Source organism: Colletotrichum costaricense (assembly GCF_030867565.1).
Source record: "Colletotrichum costaricense strain IMI 309622 chromosome Unknown Scaffold_8.1, whole genome shotgun sequence".
In the NCBI taxonomy this organism is placed as follows: domain Eukaryota; kingdom Fungi; phylum Ascomycota; class Sordariomycetes; order Glomerellales; family Glomerellaceae; genus Colletotrichum; species Colletotrichum costaricense.
Genome location: NW_026848237.1, coordinates 1643375 through 1656555, shown reverse-complemented (window position 1 = coordinate 1656555; position 13181 = coordinate 1643375). Strand labels below are relative to the sequence as shown.

Below are 13181 nucleotides of genomic sequence, written 5' to 3'. Positions count from 1 at the left end.
GAGGGCAGAACGGCGTATATAAAGACAGGCTGCGATCGTTGGGATTTTGTTCGGCGCCGGACACAGATGACATGATGCGCCATTAGTCTCTCCTAGTAGTATGCCGCGTTGGTGTAACTCTTTTCGGGATGTTTCAAGACTTTGACGCAATTTATCGATCATAGAGCCAAAGACGGTTTGCGCCTTCTTTGTTCGATGTTGGCTTCTTGGGTATACGGTTTTGAATACCCCCCAGACGGGCGATTGGCACTGGGAGGGTGAGTTTCGATTGTACTTATCGATATGAAGCTCAATGAAGGGGGTGTTGTCTACCTCCCCGCCGGCTAGACAAGAGTACTTCAGCCCTCGTGACTCACTCTTCGCTGCCGAATCAGGCAGTGAGCGATCCCCGAGCTGTCTGGAAGACGAGATAGAAGTCTTGAAGGCCAGGCAAGAAGAAAAAGTTCTCGATTCCTCAAGCTACGGGTGATTTATATCGAACTTGGAAAGTCGCCAACGATAAAAAAGCAGCCTTTCCTGAGTCGTAAGAGGGTGCGCCCCGGGATGGACTACAGCATCAGCCCACGGTTGTAGACAACTCCAAAGTCGTGTCTGCGAAGGCTCAAAGCCGTATTCACTCCAATTCAATCATTGCAATTCTCGTCTCGTTCTGCATCAATCTTCTCCGACTCCAGTCGCCACAAGCAATTCGAATTTCATCCATGTGGCCTCCCCCCCCCCCCCCCCCTCAAAAGTCGTCAAACTGAAGTTCGTTTCGTGCCCAATGTAGGCCTAGTGCCTTGAATATACAGCTCCCGTCACCTAGAGATGTGAGATATGGTGGTAGAGCGTGTCACCTGGTTCGTCCTCCGCCAAGACTTGCCTTCAGGCGTGAGATCTCGTCCATCTTCTCCTCGCCTCTTCTCCTCGGCCATCTCAGCATAGGTCATTTAGGGCTGCGAAATGTCTTCACCATACTCTCAAGAGCATTTACTAAGGTAAATCAGACTTCGGTGTCTATAAACACTACCGGACTGGAGTGTATCGGAAGCGAATACATCGGCAACCGACAAGATAGAGCGCCTGGCGCTCTATCTTTTGTCATATCGAAGGTTCGATATGTCTTGGAATGCCGCAGATTATGAAGGATGAGGAAGCTCGATCGTCAGTATCAATCGTTCTAGACTTCCCAGCATCAACAAGTCATCCCGCGTCGGGGCTTACGCATAAGTTGAGCGATAAGCTCGAGGATTTTGTTTGTATTCGATATGTAGGTAGATACACGTACCATCATATCAACTTACCATGCCGGGTAGGGTGTTCATTCAAGAGAGACTGTAATCAACTGCAAGGTCGCAGCGTAGCGTGCTCGACACAGCTGTCACTTCTTCTATCCACAGCCTCCAGAAAACCCATGATACACCAAGAGAGACAGAGCATCTTGCCTCGTGGCCGGTTACAGTGGTGAGCTCAAAAGCTTTGAGGGATGGAAGGGCGGGAGTCTGTTTGCAGGCACCCTCACAAGTGGTGAATCAGTGATGCTATCAACTTCCATACATCTGAACTCGACTCGAATGAAGTGGTCACCTCAGCTAGTACTTGACTGTCAGACGACTTGCTGTTCACCATCGAGGTGATCTGGAGTGACCCGTTCGCTCGTGACTCTATGCTGAATAGCGCCGGATGAGAGAAGCGCCATGCTCTGAGCCATGGAAGTCACGGTTTTCGTTGCAATACTACGCGGAGTCGAATATCATTTTGACTCCTTGGCTGTAACGCAATCCGTGTGTAGGTAGTCTATCCCGCTCGCCAACCCAGTTGATGGAATGAGCATGGATACGTGAAAGTTCTGGCTAGTCAGCAACCCCCTGAAGTGATTCCTTTCTTCTCATCCGCCAGTTAGCAGAGCCCCTATCTCGAGGGAGCATCGCCAAGAGCTAAGTAACGATAGAATCCATCTCGATTGATTCACTTATCAAATTCTCTGAGCTATCTCGAACATCCGTTGCGTGTAGAAGTTGGAATCTCCTCCGTCCCGAAAGTATGCCCAGCCAGGACCAAGTCTCTAGTCCGACGTAGACAGCTCAAAGAGACCGAAGACAAGGGCAACGATGAGGTCGTCGCCTAGTGAGGTACGTCCTCTACAACTCGAACCTGCCACCCAAATCTCGCGAGCACTGGCGCCTGGAGAAAATCTGCCTAGGCCAGCCAACCAATCTGCCCATGAACCTCTCCCTAGAAGAGGGACCGGACTCAATGGTTTTGGAAAGTAGCTGCCTACCCACGAGCTCAACGGTATAGTAGACCAGCAATCTCAGAAAGACGAGATGCTTCCAAGACCCAAGCCTTTCAATAGCCGAGACTGACCAGCCTCATCGGTGATGCTATCTGCTACCTGGCAGGCATGGTTCTCACGCCTAGTCAAATCACCACGTCCCTCTTTATACGGCCGTTGCATGTCTTGCATCGACATCACCACCGTTATCGTCCTACCGCAATCTCCAGCCTCGTATACCACTCATTCACTCACCTCCCCTTCACTCCAGGATCCACATCCACCAGCAACCCACCCCCGTGCCGTCGTGCCGTCAAATCCCGACTGACCCTGTTTCAATACCCGCCGCTATCTATCCCATCTAGTCCCCCTTCAGCTGGGCCTCGCCTCGCCTCGCTTCGCCTTACTTCGTCAGGTCACTTCTTGGCCGATCATATGCAGTTCTCCGCCGCCGCCTTCTCCCACCAGCCAACCAGCCATCCAGCGGACTAACAACCCAGTCATCTGGACAGGTAGCCAGCTAGCCCATTCACATCCGCACATAATTACAAAGTAGGATAGTACATCAGACCCCGGGACGCCCAACCTTGTCCCCCAACCATCCTCAAACCCGTCCCCCCTCATCGAGACAAAGCAAGAAGGGAAAAGCAACGAGATACTCAAGCGTTGGCAAGGAAAAAGAGCTACGGATACAGAGACACTACTACTACGGAGTACAGAAAGAGAAACACCACACGAGCATGGGAATCTATAACCCTGACGACGATCCCCCTCTACTACCCAAAGAAGCTCACATTCTGGTCGTGGTCACCCCATTCAGCCCGCCGGACTGCAGGGGAAAGGGAGCACCCCATCCGGATCGAACCAAAAAAACCCTCACCCCTCCCCGAAAAGAAGCATGCATGGCCAAGCGGAAGACAACGTCCCCCATTCGACTTTCCTAAATCAGACAAAGAAAAAAGTACGGGATAGGGAGATATGCAGACGAGACAAATTTACAGAAAATGTTCGGTTCCGACGGCTCTAGCCTGTATAAAAAAAAAAAAATCAAGAAAAGAAAGCACACCAGCTGCAGCAAGCACGCAAAGTGAACACACACTGCCACACTACACCGCATGTAAACTTTTTACGCCAACGATGGGAAAAACGCTAGACTCGTCAACACGAAAAGCAAATATCCCTATCCTATCCCCCCCCCCCCCCCCCCCCCCCCCCCCCCCCCCCCCCCCCCCCCCCCCCCCCCCCCCCCCCCCCCCCCCCCCCCCCCCCCCCCCCCAACCCCCCCCCCCCCCCCCCCCCCCCCCCCCCCCCCGGGTCACTTCGCACCATTCGCCTCCTACGCTACTCCTCCTGCTCCTCCTGCTCCTCCACCAAGCCCAACCACGCCAACCATACACACCCCCGCGTCGTCGGCCGTAACATGTCATAATTTTAAATCAAAGATCGATCCGGTACTCTCATTCCACACTCATCACGCTCATCACATTTGAACTCACTACACACCCCCCCTACGGAGTACTTCGTACATGCCTACGGATACATACTCCTACCGGGCTTTTTTTCCTCGCCTTGCTTCGTGAAGAAGGGAAAAGAAAACGTAGCTGTAACAAAAAAACCACTCAATTTCCCGGTTACCTGGATCTTACCTCGATCCAGTTAGTGACATGTCATAAATGAAATGAAATCGGAGGATGGTTTACGGGCAAAGGAGAGGAAGAGAGGCAGAAGGGCGGAAAGAGAGAGTGTGTGCGTGTCACATTGCAAGGAGAAGCCCAAAAGTGTAATGCGCGTCGTCAAACTGGTTTGTATATTTCTTCCACGCACCGAAAAAAGGCCCTATCATCCCCTGCTCAGTAGGAGAGCGAGATGGCGGCAGCAAAGACCCCAAAGCCAAGTCTGCAAAGCTCAAGCTGAAGCTAAACCCACATGGAAAAACTCATTACAAAAAAATCCCCGACGCTCAAGAAGCATCCACTGTTTTCTCTCCGATGGAGGAAGCAGTAACAAAACTCATTAAATCCAAAACTCTTTTTGTCCTCGGTACAGTTTAAAAAAATTCTGGCGGCGAGAGGCAAGCCTTCTCTATCCGCGGCAACGGCCAATGTAAAAAGTTAGATAAAAAAAAAAGCAAAACTTGTGACTCCGCCCAATGCAGTTTGGAGGTTTCGAGCCATCCATCCAAGTGTTTCCCTTGTGCTGTGGTGTGTTGTAAACTCCTTTGTAACGCCGAGTGTGGGTTGTGTGTGTGTTTTGCATCAAACACGAAAACAGATCGCTATGCAAGTTTGGGTTGTAGGTGCCGATGTGATCCATAAGGAGTGTGTGTGAGTGTATCTTTCTTTCTTCCCCCGTCTCTCTATAATTCGAGATGCTTTTTCTTCCGTCGTCAAGTCATAAAAAGGAGTGTGATGCACTGGGTATCATCCGATGCCGGTGAGAGTAGGGAACGTCTATGGTTTTGTGGTGGATCGGGGGTATCATCTTCGATAATTAAGGGAGTGTCGTCGTAGATTAATGTGAGGCAGCGTCGCCGTTGAGGTCGTATATAGTTGGTGGTTGAAAAGGATAGTCGTGGCGATGCGGCGGCGTCTGGCGCCCCGGATCAACCGGTTGATCTCTCTCGAAAGGAGTGTAGTGTACATTGGCGTATTGTGTCGATGCAGCAGGTATTATTAAAGATGTTTCGAAATCAAAGGGGGTCCCAAACGATGGTAATGGAAAAGAACTTGAGGGTGGGGTGGAAATTTGGAAGCAGGGAGCGAGGGAAGAGACTCATGTCTCGCGCTCCTTGCCCTTCTCGCTGTTGAACTGGAAGGTCGGTGTCGATGGCACTCGCTGTTGGTTGCGAGGTGGGAAGGGTGCGCTGACCGACATGGGAGAGTCGCCCGTGACGGAGACGGAGGAGGATGGTGTGTGCCGGTGACGTGGGAGAGGCATGCCGCGAGGAACTGGTGACTCGGGAAGGGGTAGCATGCCGAAGAGTTCGGGATGGAGGAACGGGGATGGGGGCAACGTGTTGAGCGAAGATGATGCTAGGACGTTGGAATCCTCCGGTGGCGGGTAGGTAGGGGTGGTGGGCATCCTGAGCGGCGGTCAATCCGGCATTCTTTCCAAGCGACAATTGTACTGAGCCGTAGTGGTTATCGAGGGTGCCATGGAAGAGGGGCAGGGCCTTTCTAGATCCACAGGGGCTGCTGGGTGGTGGTGGGAGAGACGAACCCGACGCCAAAGTTGTGGGAACCGCCGACGATGGGGGTAGGCACGCCGCTCATGTCATAGCTCTCGTACGAGCCGTACTCCTCGTTGTCACTATAGGCAACGGAGCCCTCAAATGTCGAAGATGCCGGGCTGTAGCCGCCGTAGTTGGGGCTGGGGATGTTGAGGTACTGCGAGTTGACGTACGGGGACGACAGCACCAAGGGGGAGACGTTGCTGGGCGGCGCCGACTCGGCATTGAGCATCTGCAGGGACTCGGCACTGTAGCTGAAGGCAGGGTTGTGACCATACGGCAGATACGAGTCGCTGACGGGAGGCAGGGGAACTGGCTCGTTCATGTAGAAGTTGGGAGGGTTGAATTGCGGGAACGAGGGCGTTCTCGCGGGCTGGATCCAACCCATCCTCGAGCGGAACTCGTTGACCGTGTCGATGGGGAACTCCATGAGCGTCAGGGGGGTCTGCAGGTCGCCGTCGTGGTTGGCCGAGATATTGATAGACAGGAGGCGGCGGGCGATTTCCTCTACGGGGCCAATGGACAGACTGCCAAAGTAGGCGGCACCAATCTCAGTGAACAGACGCTCCATGATCAGGGCCACCGTGTAGTAGTAGGCAATGATGGTGAGTGCGCTGGGCGAGCCGCCCGTCTGCTTGAGGTACATGACTGGCAGCCAGAATAGCCACGTCCGCAGGGGACGAAGGCGCTCAAACTGCTGGGAGACGGACAGCGTGGGGCTGACCTTGCGGGCGCCCTTGAGGAAGCTGATCAACTGCTGGATTGACTTGGTGTCCTCCTTGTTGTGCTTGAGATGGGCCTCGACCTTTTGTAGCTGGCTCAGGGTGCGGTTAAAGGCGTCAATATCCTCCTTGCGTGGCTGGCTCGGCTTGTGATCCGGACTGGGAGAGGCAGGAGCGGTTGGGAATGTGCAGCTCTCGGCGATGAAGTCGCCAAATTGAGACTCGTGCTTCCAGGAGTCCATGGCCTCGATGACCTGAAAGAGTGCGAGTCAGTATCGTCTCTCAAACCCTGGCGGCTTCCTGTGTGTGTACGACATACCGACGAGGTTCCTTGCATGAGCTGGGTCCAGCTTCGCCTGCAATTTGTGCGTTAGTGCGGTACTGCATAACGGATGGCTGCTGCCAGTTGCCTACCAATCTGTGGCTTGCCACGACAGGACAAGAGAGGCTGCCAAGACGGCATCCGACGTCTCGCGGTCGAACATGCCAATAGCCTCCTGCAGACCCTTGAGGGCAACGCCGCGGTGCTCGTACGCCATGTTGCCCACCAGGGGGCAGTCGGTTAGGAAGGCAATGTGCGTGGCCGAGAAAGCCAAAAGCGCATGCATGACATACGGGTTCGTCGCTCCGATCTTGATGATGCTACTTTGGATCAGTACAGTTTGACGTAGAAAAGGCGAATTCCTACTTACGTGGGGATCTGGCGTGTCCAAAGGGTGAAGCCGTTGGCATCAAAGGTAGCCAACTCGTTGCAGATGGATGCTACGTGATAGATCAATCTGAGATCCTCTACAGACAAGTACTGAGGGTTCGGTGCCGGGTAGATGCCGAGGTTGGGGAACGGGAACATTCCCGTCTGTTGCCACTGCGAGATCTCTGCTTCGACCTCAGGAGTCCACATGAGGTCGGGCTTGTCGGGCGTTGTTGACCTGTCCTCGGGCATTGGCATGTCGTTGTAGGGGCAGCGAATCTTGTGCTTGGTGCAGTTGCGGCTGGGTTGTATTAGTTGCCGGTTCAGGAACAGAGCAGGAAGCACTTACCATTGGGGAAAGTTCTCATCGCATCTGATGTGGCGGCGTTTGCAAGTCTCACAGCCCTTGCGGGACTTGGTGTGACTGCGGCGGGGAGGACCACCACCAGGACCGGCCATTGTGAGCGCGGGGATGAACTAAACGAAAGAACTATGCGTGTCAGTGTAAGTCGGGAAACGATGGGCAGGCGCAACACGCACATGGGAGTATACACGGACAGACGACCGTGTATGGATAGCGAGTGGAGGATCGTTACTGGGAAAGTAACGTAAGGCTTAGTCTCAAGACTTAGACTTTAATACTGCGCGAGAGTGTCGATGGACCGGGGCAAGCGATGCAAAGGAGCAAATGCGTCCACGGATGTGTAAGCGACTGGCAGCAGGTTGGTCAGGCGCTCGGTGTGAGGCAAATGACAGGAAAATTGGTAAAGAAGGCCGCTTTGCTCGATAATCGATTTGGCGGGTTCCTCTTACGTCTCTTTCTGTCCTTGATCCCTTTCTTTTCCTTTCTCCTGTTCCCAGTTCCTGATACTGATAGCGATCGTGGGTGGGCGGGTTCTGAGTTTCCCGAATTTCCGTTGTATATCTCTCAAGTCCTCTGTTTCCGAAAAAGCGAGTGTGGTTGATCAGAAGACCGATGTTCAGTGATGGAGCATTTGCTGGTTACAAGCCGAGTTGTGGGAGAGGTGGGGTTGTAAGCTAGCGAGTCCCAGGAGTTGTTGAGGCTGGAGACCAGGGTATTTGGCGATGAATGCTTCGAGGCTGAGGCTGCTGGGGTAGACTGAGCGCGGGTTGGAGAGTTAGGTTTTTCCTTTCCTTTTTGTGTTCGGTTTTGTTTCTCTTCCGAGGATCTTGTTGGGAGAGAAATAATTGAAACAAGAGGGCGGGAGGTGGTTGGTTTGGAGGAGGACGGTTTTGAGATTTTGGCGGAAGAAGAAAAACACAAGAACGCGAAAGCGAATGACAGGAGTCAACGAGGACTTCCTAAGAGTAGAGTTAGGAAAAAGCGAATGTGGTTGAGGACAGCGCGAGCAGCTCAACGAGGCTGATGGGATTTGATGTTTGATGTAGGCTGAGAGGAGGGGAGACAGGAAAGGCGGTGGTAGATGGGCCGGGGACAGATACAGTTAAATAATGGCACCTCACCCTCACGTCCCCCAAGAGGAGGAGAGACAGTGGCCGCAGCAGGCACAGCACAACCCTCACACACATGGATGCACACCACTCACACACAGGCTCCGTCCAGTCTGGCTTTTTGGCTCAGGAAGAGGGCAGCACACACGGTTGAGAAGTGCCACACCAGGTCCCGGCCTAATCGGGGCAAGGCATGACCACCGGGTGGGAATAACGGGGCATGACCTGTGAGCAAGGGCAGAGGAAAAGAAAGCAAAGAGAAAAACAGCTGTGCTGTGCAGGTTGCTGCAGCTGATGCTCCTCCATCTGGGCGAGGGTGGGTGTGTGTGTGAGTGCGAGTGTGTGTGGATGTGAATGAGATGTCCAGGTGCGCAGACCCCAGGCTCAGGTGCGGGTGCAAGGTGCAGGGCTATGAGAGGAGACAGAAAATGGATGGGACAGGGACATGTGTGGACTGTGGAGGGGAGGGGCCGTCCGTGCTGGGATCGTTGCTGGGACTAGGCAGTGTGAAATCCGTACGTACCGGGTCATTAACTTTCTCTCTCTCTCTCTCTCTCTCTCTCTCTCTCAGCGATGTGCGAGATGTATCTATGTATTTGCGTGTGTATGTATGCGGGTGTCGCGGGTGTCGGGTGTGTGAGAGTATACGCAGCGTATTTGTACACTATTGCCCTCGCTCTCTCTCCAACTGCGTATGCTTTTTCCAAAGGTGACAGAGACCGAGTGAGTGGCCTCAGTAATGACAGATCCAACAGGTTCTGGATCCGAGAAACAGGGTTTTCGCGGATTCTGACACAGTCGTCCGCGGCTGGGGTTAAGCCTGTTGGACAGAGAGGCTTGGAGTGTGTCGGTGAAGACTGGTGCGTCGCGGAGCTTATTCTTCTTCTTCCTTCTCTCCGTATCGTTGTCGTCCGTAAGGGGGGCGGGAGTGAATCGCGATGCCCTGTTAAGATAGGTACAGTATGAAGGGATGGGATGGATTGGGGTGAGATGGGACTCTGAGATGGGAAGGGGAATAAGAGCAGGGATCCCGGCTATGGTCAGCCAAAGAATCGAGGCGAGGGAGAGGGTAAGGATTGGCTCTGTGTGTGTCCGTACACAAGGTAACGCAGGCGTGTGCATGTACTTTAATGCATGGAGAGACTGGGGGGAGCAGACGAATGAACGAGAATGAGAATGAGAGATGTAAAGAAGAGTTATTTCTCATCGAGGATGGGACGACTACAAAAAGAATCCGGCAGGGCGGAAGAAGATGAGTACGTACTCGCCAAATGGGGGTGAAGAAGAATAAGAGGAGTACAGGAATACAGGAGATAATGGGTCGAAGTCGCCGCCGGCATGGATGAATAGGTGCTAACTAAAAGATTCCTTGTCATGTCTGATGAGCTTGATGTCAACGGCCATCATCATGTCTTGATGTTCCGGCGTGTATTGACACGGGACCCGAGCAGCTTGCCCCAGCATTCGGTAGTCGTTCGTAGTCAAAGGTAGTGGTAACCAGCCGTAAGGTAGGTAGTCTGGGATTTCCTTAGACGAGCAGACCCTCGGCGCTATTCCGCGTCTACCGTGTCTATCAACGTCGGTATCTGTCAAAGACGGCCGTAGTAGGATCGTAGTGTCGAGTGTAAATACAGGACTACGCCCGAAATGTTAGTTTTGTGCTGTACTGGGCAATGTGCTGTTTGTCCATCGCACCGCCAATCTCCCCGTTCACCCGCCAAAGGTCGACCCAAAAACGAGCCAAAATTAAAAATAACCTTGGGCCCCTCCTCCCGTGGGTGAGCCGGCTTCTTGGGCCCCAACCAAAGGCGGCGGCGATTCTCACTTGCAAAAGAACTAACGCAGAGGGAGGGAGAGGCCGGGGGCCGGGGCGAAAGGGCCACTCACTGGTGACTGGGGGCCACCAGTGGGAGGGACCGAGAAGTGAAAACAAGCGGTGGGGTCGAGTCCATCCAAGAGAAGACAGATGATTGACCGACCAAGCCGAGGGGTGGGTGAGTAAGTGAGCGAGAGAGAGAGAAACTGAGAGTGAGGGGGGTAAAGGTAAGAGAAACTGCGAGAGAGACAGAGAGGAAATGTGTGTGTTGGTGAGCGAGTGACTGACTGACTGACTTTGGCCTCTCACCTCACCCTCTCGAGACTTTCTCTCCTCCCCACGCTGCGTGCTGATGATTCTAGTCCGCAATGGGGCTGAACAACTGTGGGAATCATGGTTTCGCAACACGCTCGCATCGTGTCCATGCCGAATTCCCACCTCCTTTCGCACCTCTCTCTCCAAGCAACACACACTCCCCCTCCATATCGAACCGACCACTGGGAGACGGCCCTTGGGTTTGCTGCGCCTCAAGCTGCTGCTTCTGCTTTGCTTCGCTTTTTGCTTTCACGTCCCAAAGTTCGCCGACGGAAACATGCTCTCCAGCACTAGTTGACAAGCCGCACCATCTCCATGTTCCATCTGGAGACTTTCTAGCGCGTTCCTCTGCCATGCCCTTCCCAGTTAGCCGTCCGCTGAATGTGTGGCTGGTTTCTCCTCGGGCGCGCTGGCACAGGGCCCCGTTGCCTCTGTTACCTTCGCCTCTCTGGCGCCGTCGCTGTTGCTGCTGTGGGCGATTCTGCCGCTGGTCTCACTCTCGCGGCTGCTTTCGCTGCTTGTCTCCTTCGGGAATGGCTTCGTTACCTTTGCTGCCCCCTGCTACCGGCCCATCATCGCATCACTGCGTCGCGCCGCTGATGCCATGCCATGCTGTTCCATTATCGCTCCGTATAGCCTCTCTATTTTCGATGCTCGCTTGACTGGACCTCACTACCACCGGCCGGGAAGCTGTATGAGTCTTAGAGGTCAAAGGTCAGAGAATAGGGGCAGGGGCTAATCTTGTCCCGATCCAGTCCAATGACACGCTGCGGGCGAGGTGTCGGCAGGGAGCTAGTCAACACGATGGAGGCGAAGCAATCGCCAGTCAGCGAGTACTGTATCGTTGCCTGTCTGTGCCAGCGTCTGTGCCGGTGACTCTTTGCGACGCTGCCGAACCAGTCATGGACGACGTCCCCGGCCCAACTCAACTCAACTCAATCCATCCCATCTCATCCCATCTTTCGGTCTCTCGCCCTCTTTTGCGCTCATGCTCATGCAAACATGCTCGTGCAACGCGCCCACTCAGCCGATGACAGAGAGCACCGCTCACCGTCCAGTCCCAGACAACCACTTGGCTCAGCTTCATGCGAGCTTAGCTCTGCGCCCTTGATTCTTCGTGATACCGTTCAGCAGGAAATCTAGGCAATGTGAATGCTCGGGCAAAAGCCAAAAGGGGCCCGCCAGACCGGAGCTCGGGCGGCAAGCAGTATTCGCTGCTTTTTTCGTCCATCCCAACTATGGACTTGGAGAGGAAGACGAAAAGAGATGAATGAAGGGGTAGACAGACTCCGCGATCCAGGACAACATCCCCATGGCCGCCAAAAGCCCTCATGGTTGGGGCTCGCGGCTGGAAACCTCTTCACTCTTTGCAGGCCACTCTATACTGGGCCTCTCTGTCAAGCTGTGATCAAAGTCATCTCCTGGCTCGGCAGACCACCGTCACCCAGTTGGCAGAATCAGGTGACTTAGGTAATAGCGTCGACAATTGAGTTGCGGGGCCTATAGCATGAGAATAGCAGGCGGCGACCGTGGACAAGTTGAGTTGAGCACCGCCCAGAGTAACAATCCATTGCCCTCGGCATTCGCCATTTGGGCTTGCATGGTATGCATCCGACTAGTCTTCTCCGGGGCTGAGAGCCTGAGAGGGTGCTCTTCATGATGTATTCGGTCAGAACCCGACTAGGCGGCCAACATCGTCATGTGGACTCAACTTGCTTGCCTTTCTATGGCTCCGGGTGTGGTGACATGCAGTACCGTCCGTCGCCAGAACCCTACACAAAGGTCCCGTCACCTTGGCCTGTGCCAGCAGTGGAAGCGGTTCTCTCCGTGTGTACGTCCACAGCGAGTGGCTCTCTCCCCATTCCCAACGACACCCATTGCCCATTTGTTGTAACTTGTACGGAGTACCTACCGCCTGCCCTATGACCCCAATCGGGCGGCCCTAGCACTGGGTCCAACAAATAGCCTCCGCGGGCATGGGTATAGGTAGGTATTGCTTGCGGCGCGCCTGTGTCTGCGACTCTGCATACCAAATTTCGTACAGCTTTTCTCGCCTCGCTGTTGCGTGGTTGATCGAGTCCTTGAGGGCAAGAGCCTCTGCGTTCTGAAGTTGCACACGCAATCGTCCCAAGTCAGATGACGAGTGCGTCTCTGCCACCATCGTCTCGACATCTCTGGAAGCTGACATTGCCGCGGCGAGAACTGTCCAAAAAGCAAGAGAGTTCGACTCCCGTCATGCCACAACCTTGAAGGATAAGGAGCTCGAACTCTCAGCTAGAGCCCCGCCCCGGTCCTGGTCTATCGAGGAAGAGTGTCCTTGCATCGTTTCCCATTCCGACCGGAAGAGGAAGGACCCTGTTCCCATCTCTAGCCCACTAGAACGACTGACGAACGTTATGCGGTCATGGATCATGGGCATCCGTGCATACTTCCCCCTTGAGCTCCCCGTCACCCATGCGGACCTTGCCCCGTGGTATGCTATGCCGAAAGAAGCGCCAGCGCGATGCGGCGGCGACGAAAATGAAGGCGCCCGGCTGGTGGACACCGTCCTGAAGAGAACAGCCAAGGACTATCAGGCGAGTTGAAAGCTCTCCTAGGCTAAGCTACAACTCTCCGCGACGCCAGATACGGCCTAGGACCTACCAGGTAACATCAGCCAGAGAAACCTGACGGTCATTCAA

The 13181-nt window shown here is 54.1% G+C and overlaps 5 protein-coding genes across 5 annotated transcripts; 2 read left to right on the top strand and 3 right to left on the bottom strand.

Moving 5' to 3' along the window:
• Window positions 1-5026: 5026 nt before the first annotated feature.
• On the bottom strand, window positions 5027-7355 carry CCOS01_08589 (uncharacterized protein; the record flags this gene model as incomplete). The annotated part of the gene is made up of 6 exons (XM_060456750.1): window positions 5027-5336; window positions 5441-6459; window positions 6525-6561; window positions 6620-6847; window positions 6898-7197; window positions 7246-7355. The coding sequence occupies 6 exons, from the start codon at window positions 7353-7355 to the stop codon at window positions 5027-5029; spliced, it is 2004 nt and encodes a 667-aa protein (XP_060313024.1).
• Window positions 7356-8341: 986 nt separating this feature from the next.
• Window positions 8342-8566, top strand: CCOS01_08588 (uncharacterized protein; the record flags this gene model as incomplete). Its single annotated transcript, XM_060456749.1, has 1 exon — window positions 8342-8566. One exon carries the CDS (start codon window positions 8342-8344, stop codon window positions 8564-8566), a length of 225 nt encoding a protein of 74 aa, XP_060313023.1.
• Window positions 8567-8957: 391 nt separating this feature from the next.
• On the bottom strand, window positions 8958-9491 carry CCOS01_08587 (uncharacterized protein; the record flags this gene model as incomplete). Its single annotated transcript, XM_060456748.1, has 1 exon — window positions 8958-9491. One exon carries the CDS (start codon window positions 9489-9491, stop codon window positions 8958-8960), a length of 534 nt encoding a protein of 177 aa, XP_060313022.1.
• Window positions 9492-10576: 1085 nt separating this feature from the next.
• On the bottom strand, window positions 10577-10855 carry CCOS01_08586 (uncharacterized protein; the record flags this gene model as incomplete). Its single annotated transcript, XM_060456747.1, has 1 exon — window positions 10577-10855. One exon carries the CDS (start codon window positions 10853-10855, stop codon window positions 10577-10579), a length of 279 nt encoding a protein of 92 aa, XP_060313021.1.
• A 1301-nt stretch (window positions 10856-12156) lies between these two features.
• CCOS01_08585 (uncharacterized protein) lies at window positions 12157-13085 on the top strand (the record flags this gene model as incomplete). Its single annotated transcript, XM_060456746.1, has 2 exons — window positions 12157-12331; window positions 12637-13085. The coding sequence occupies 2 exons, from the start codon at window positions 12157-12159 to the stop codon at window positions 13083-13085; spliced, it is 624 nt and encodes a 207-aa protein (XP_060313020.1).
• Window positions 13086-13181: the final 96 nt, after the last annotated feature.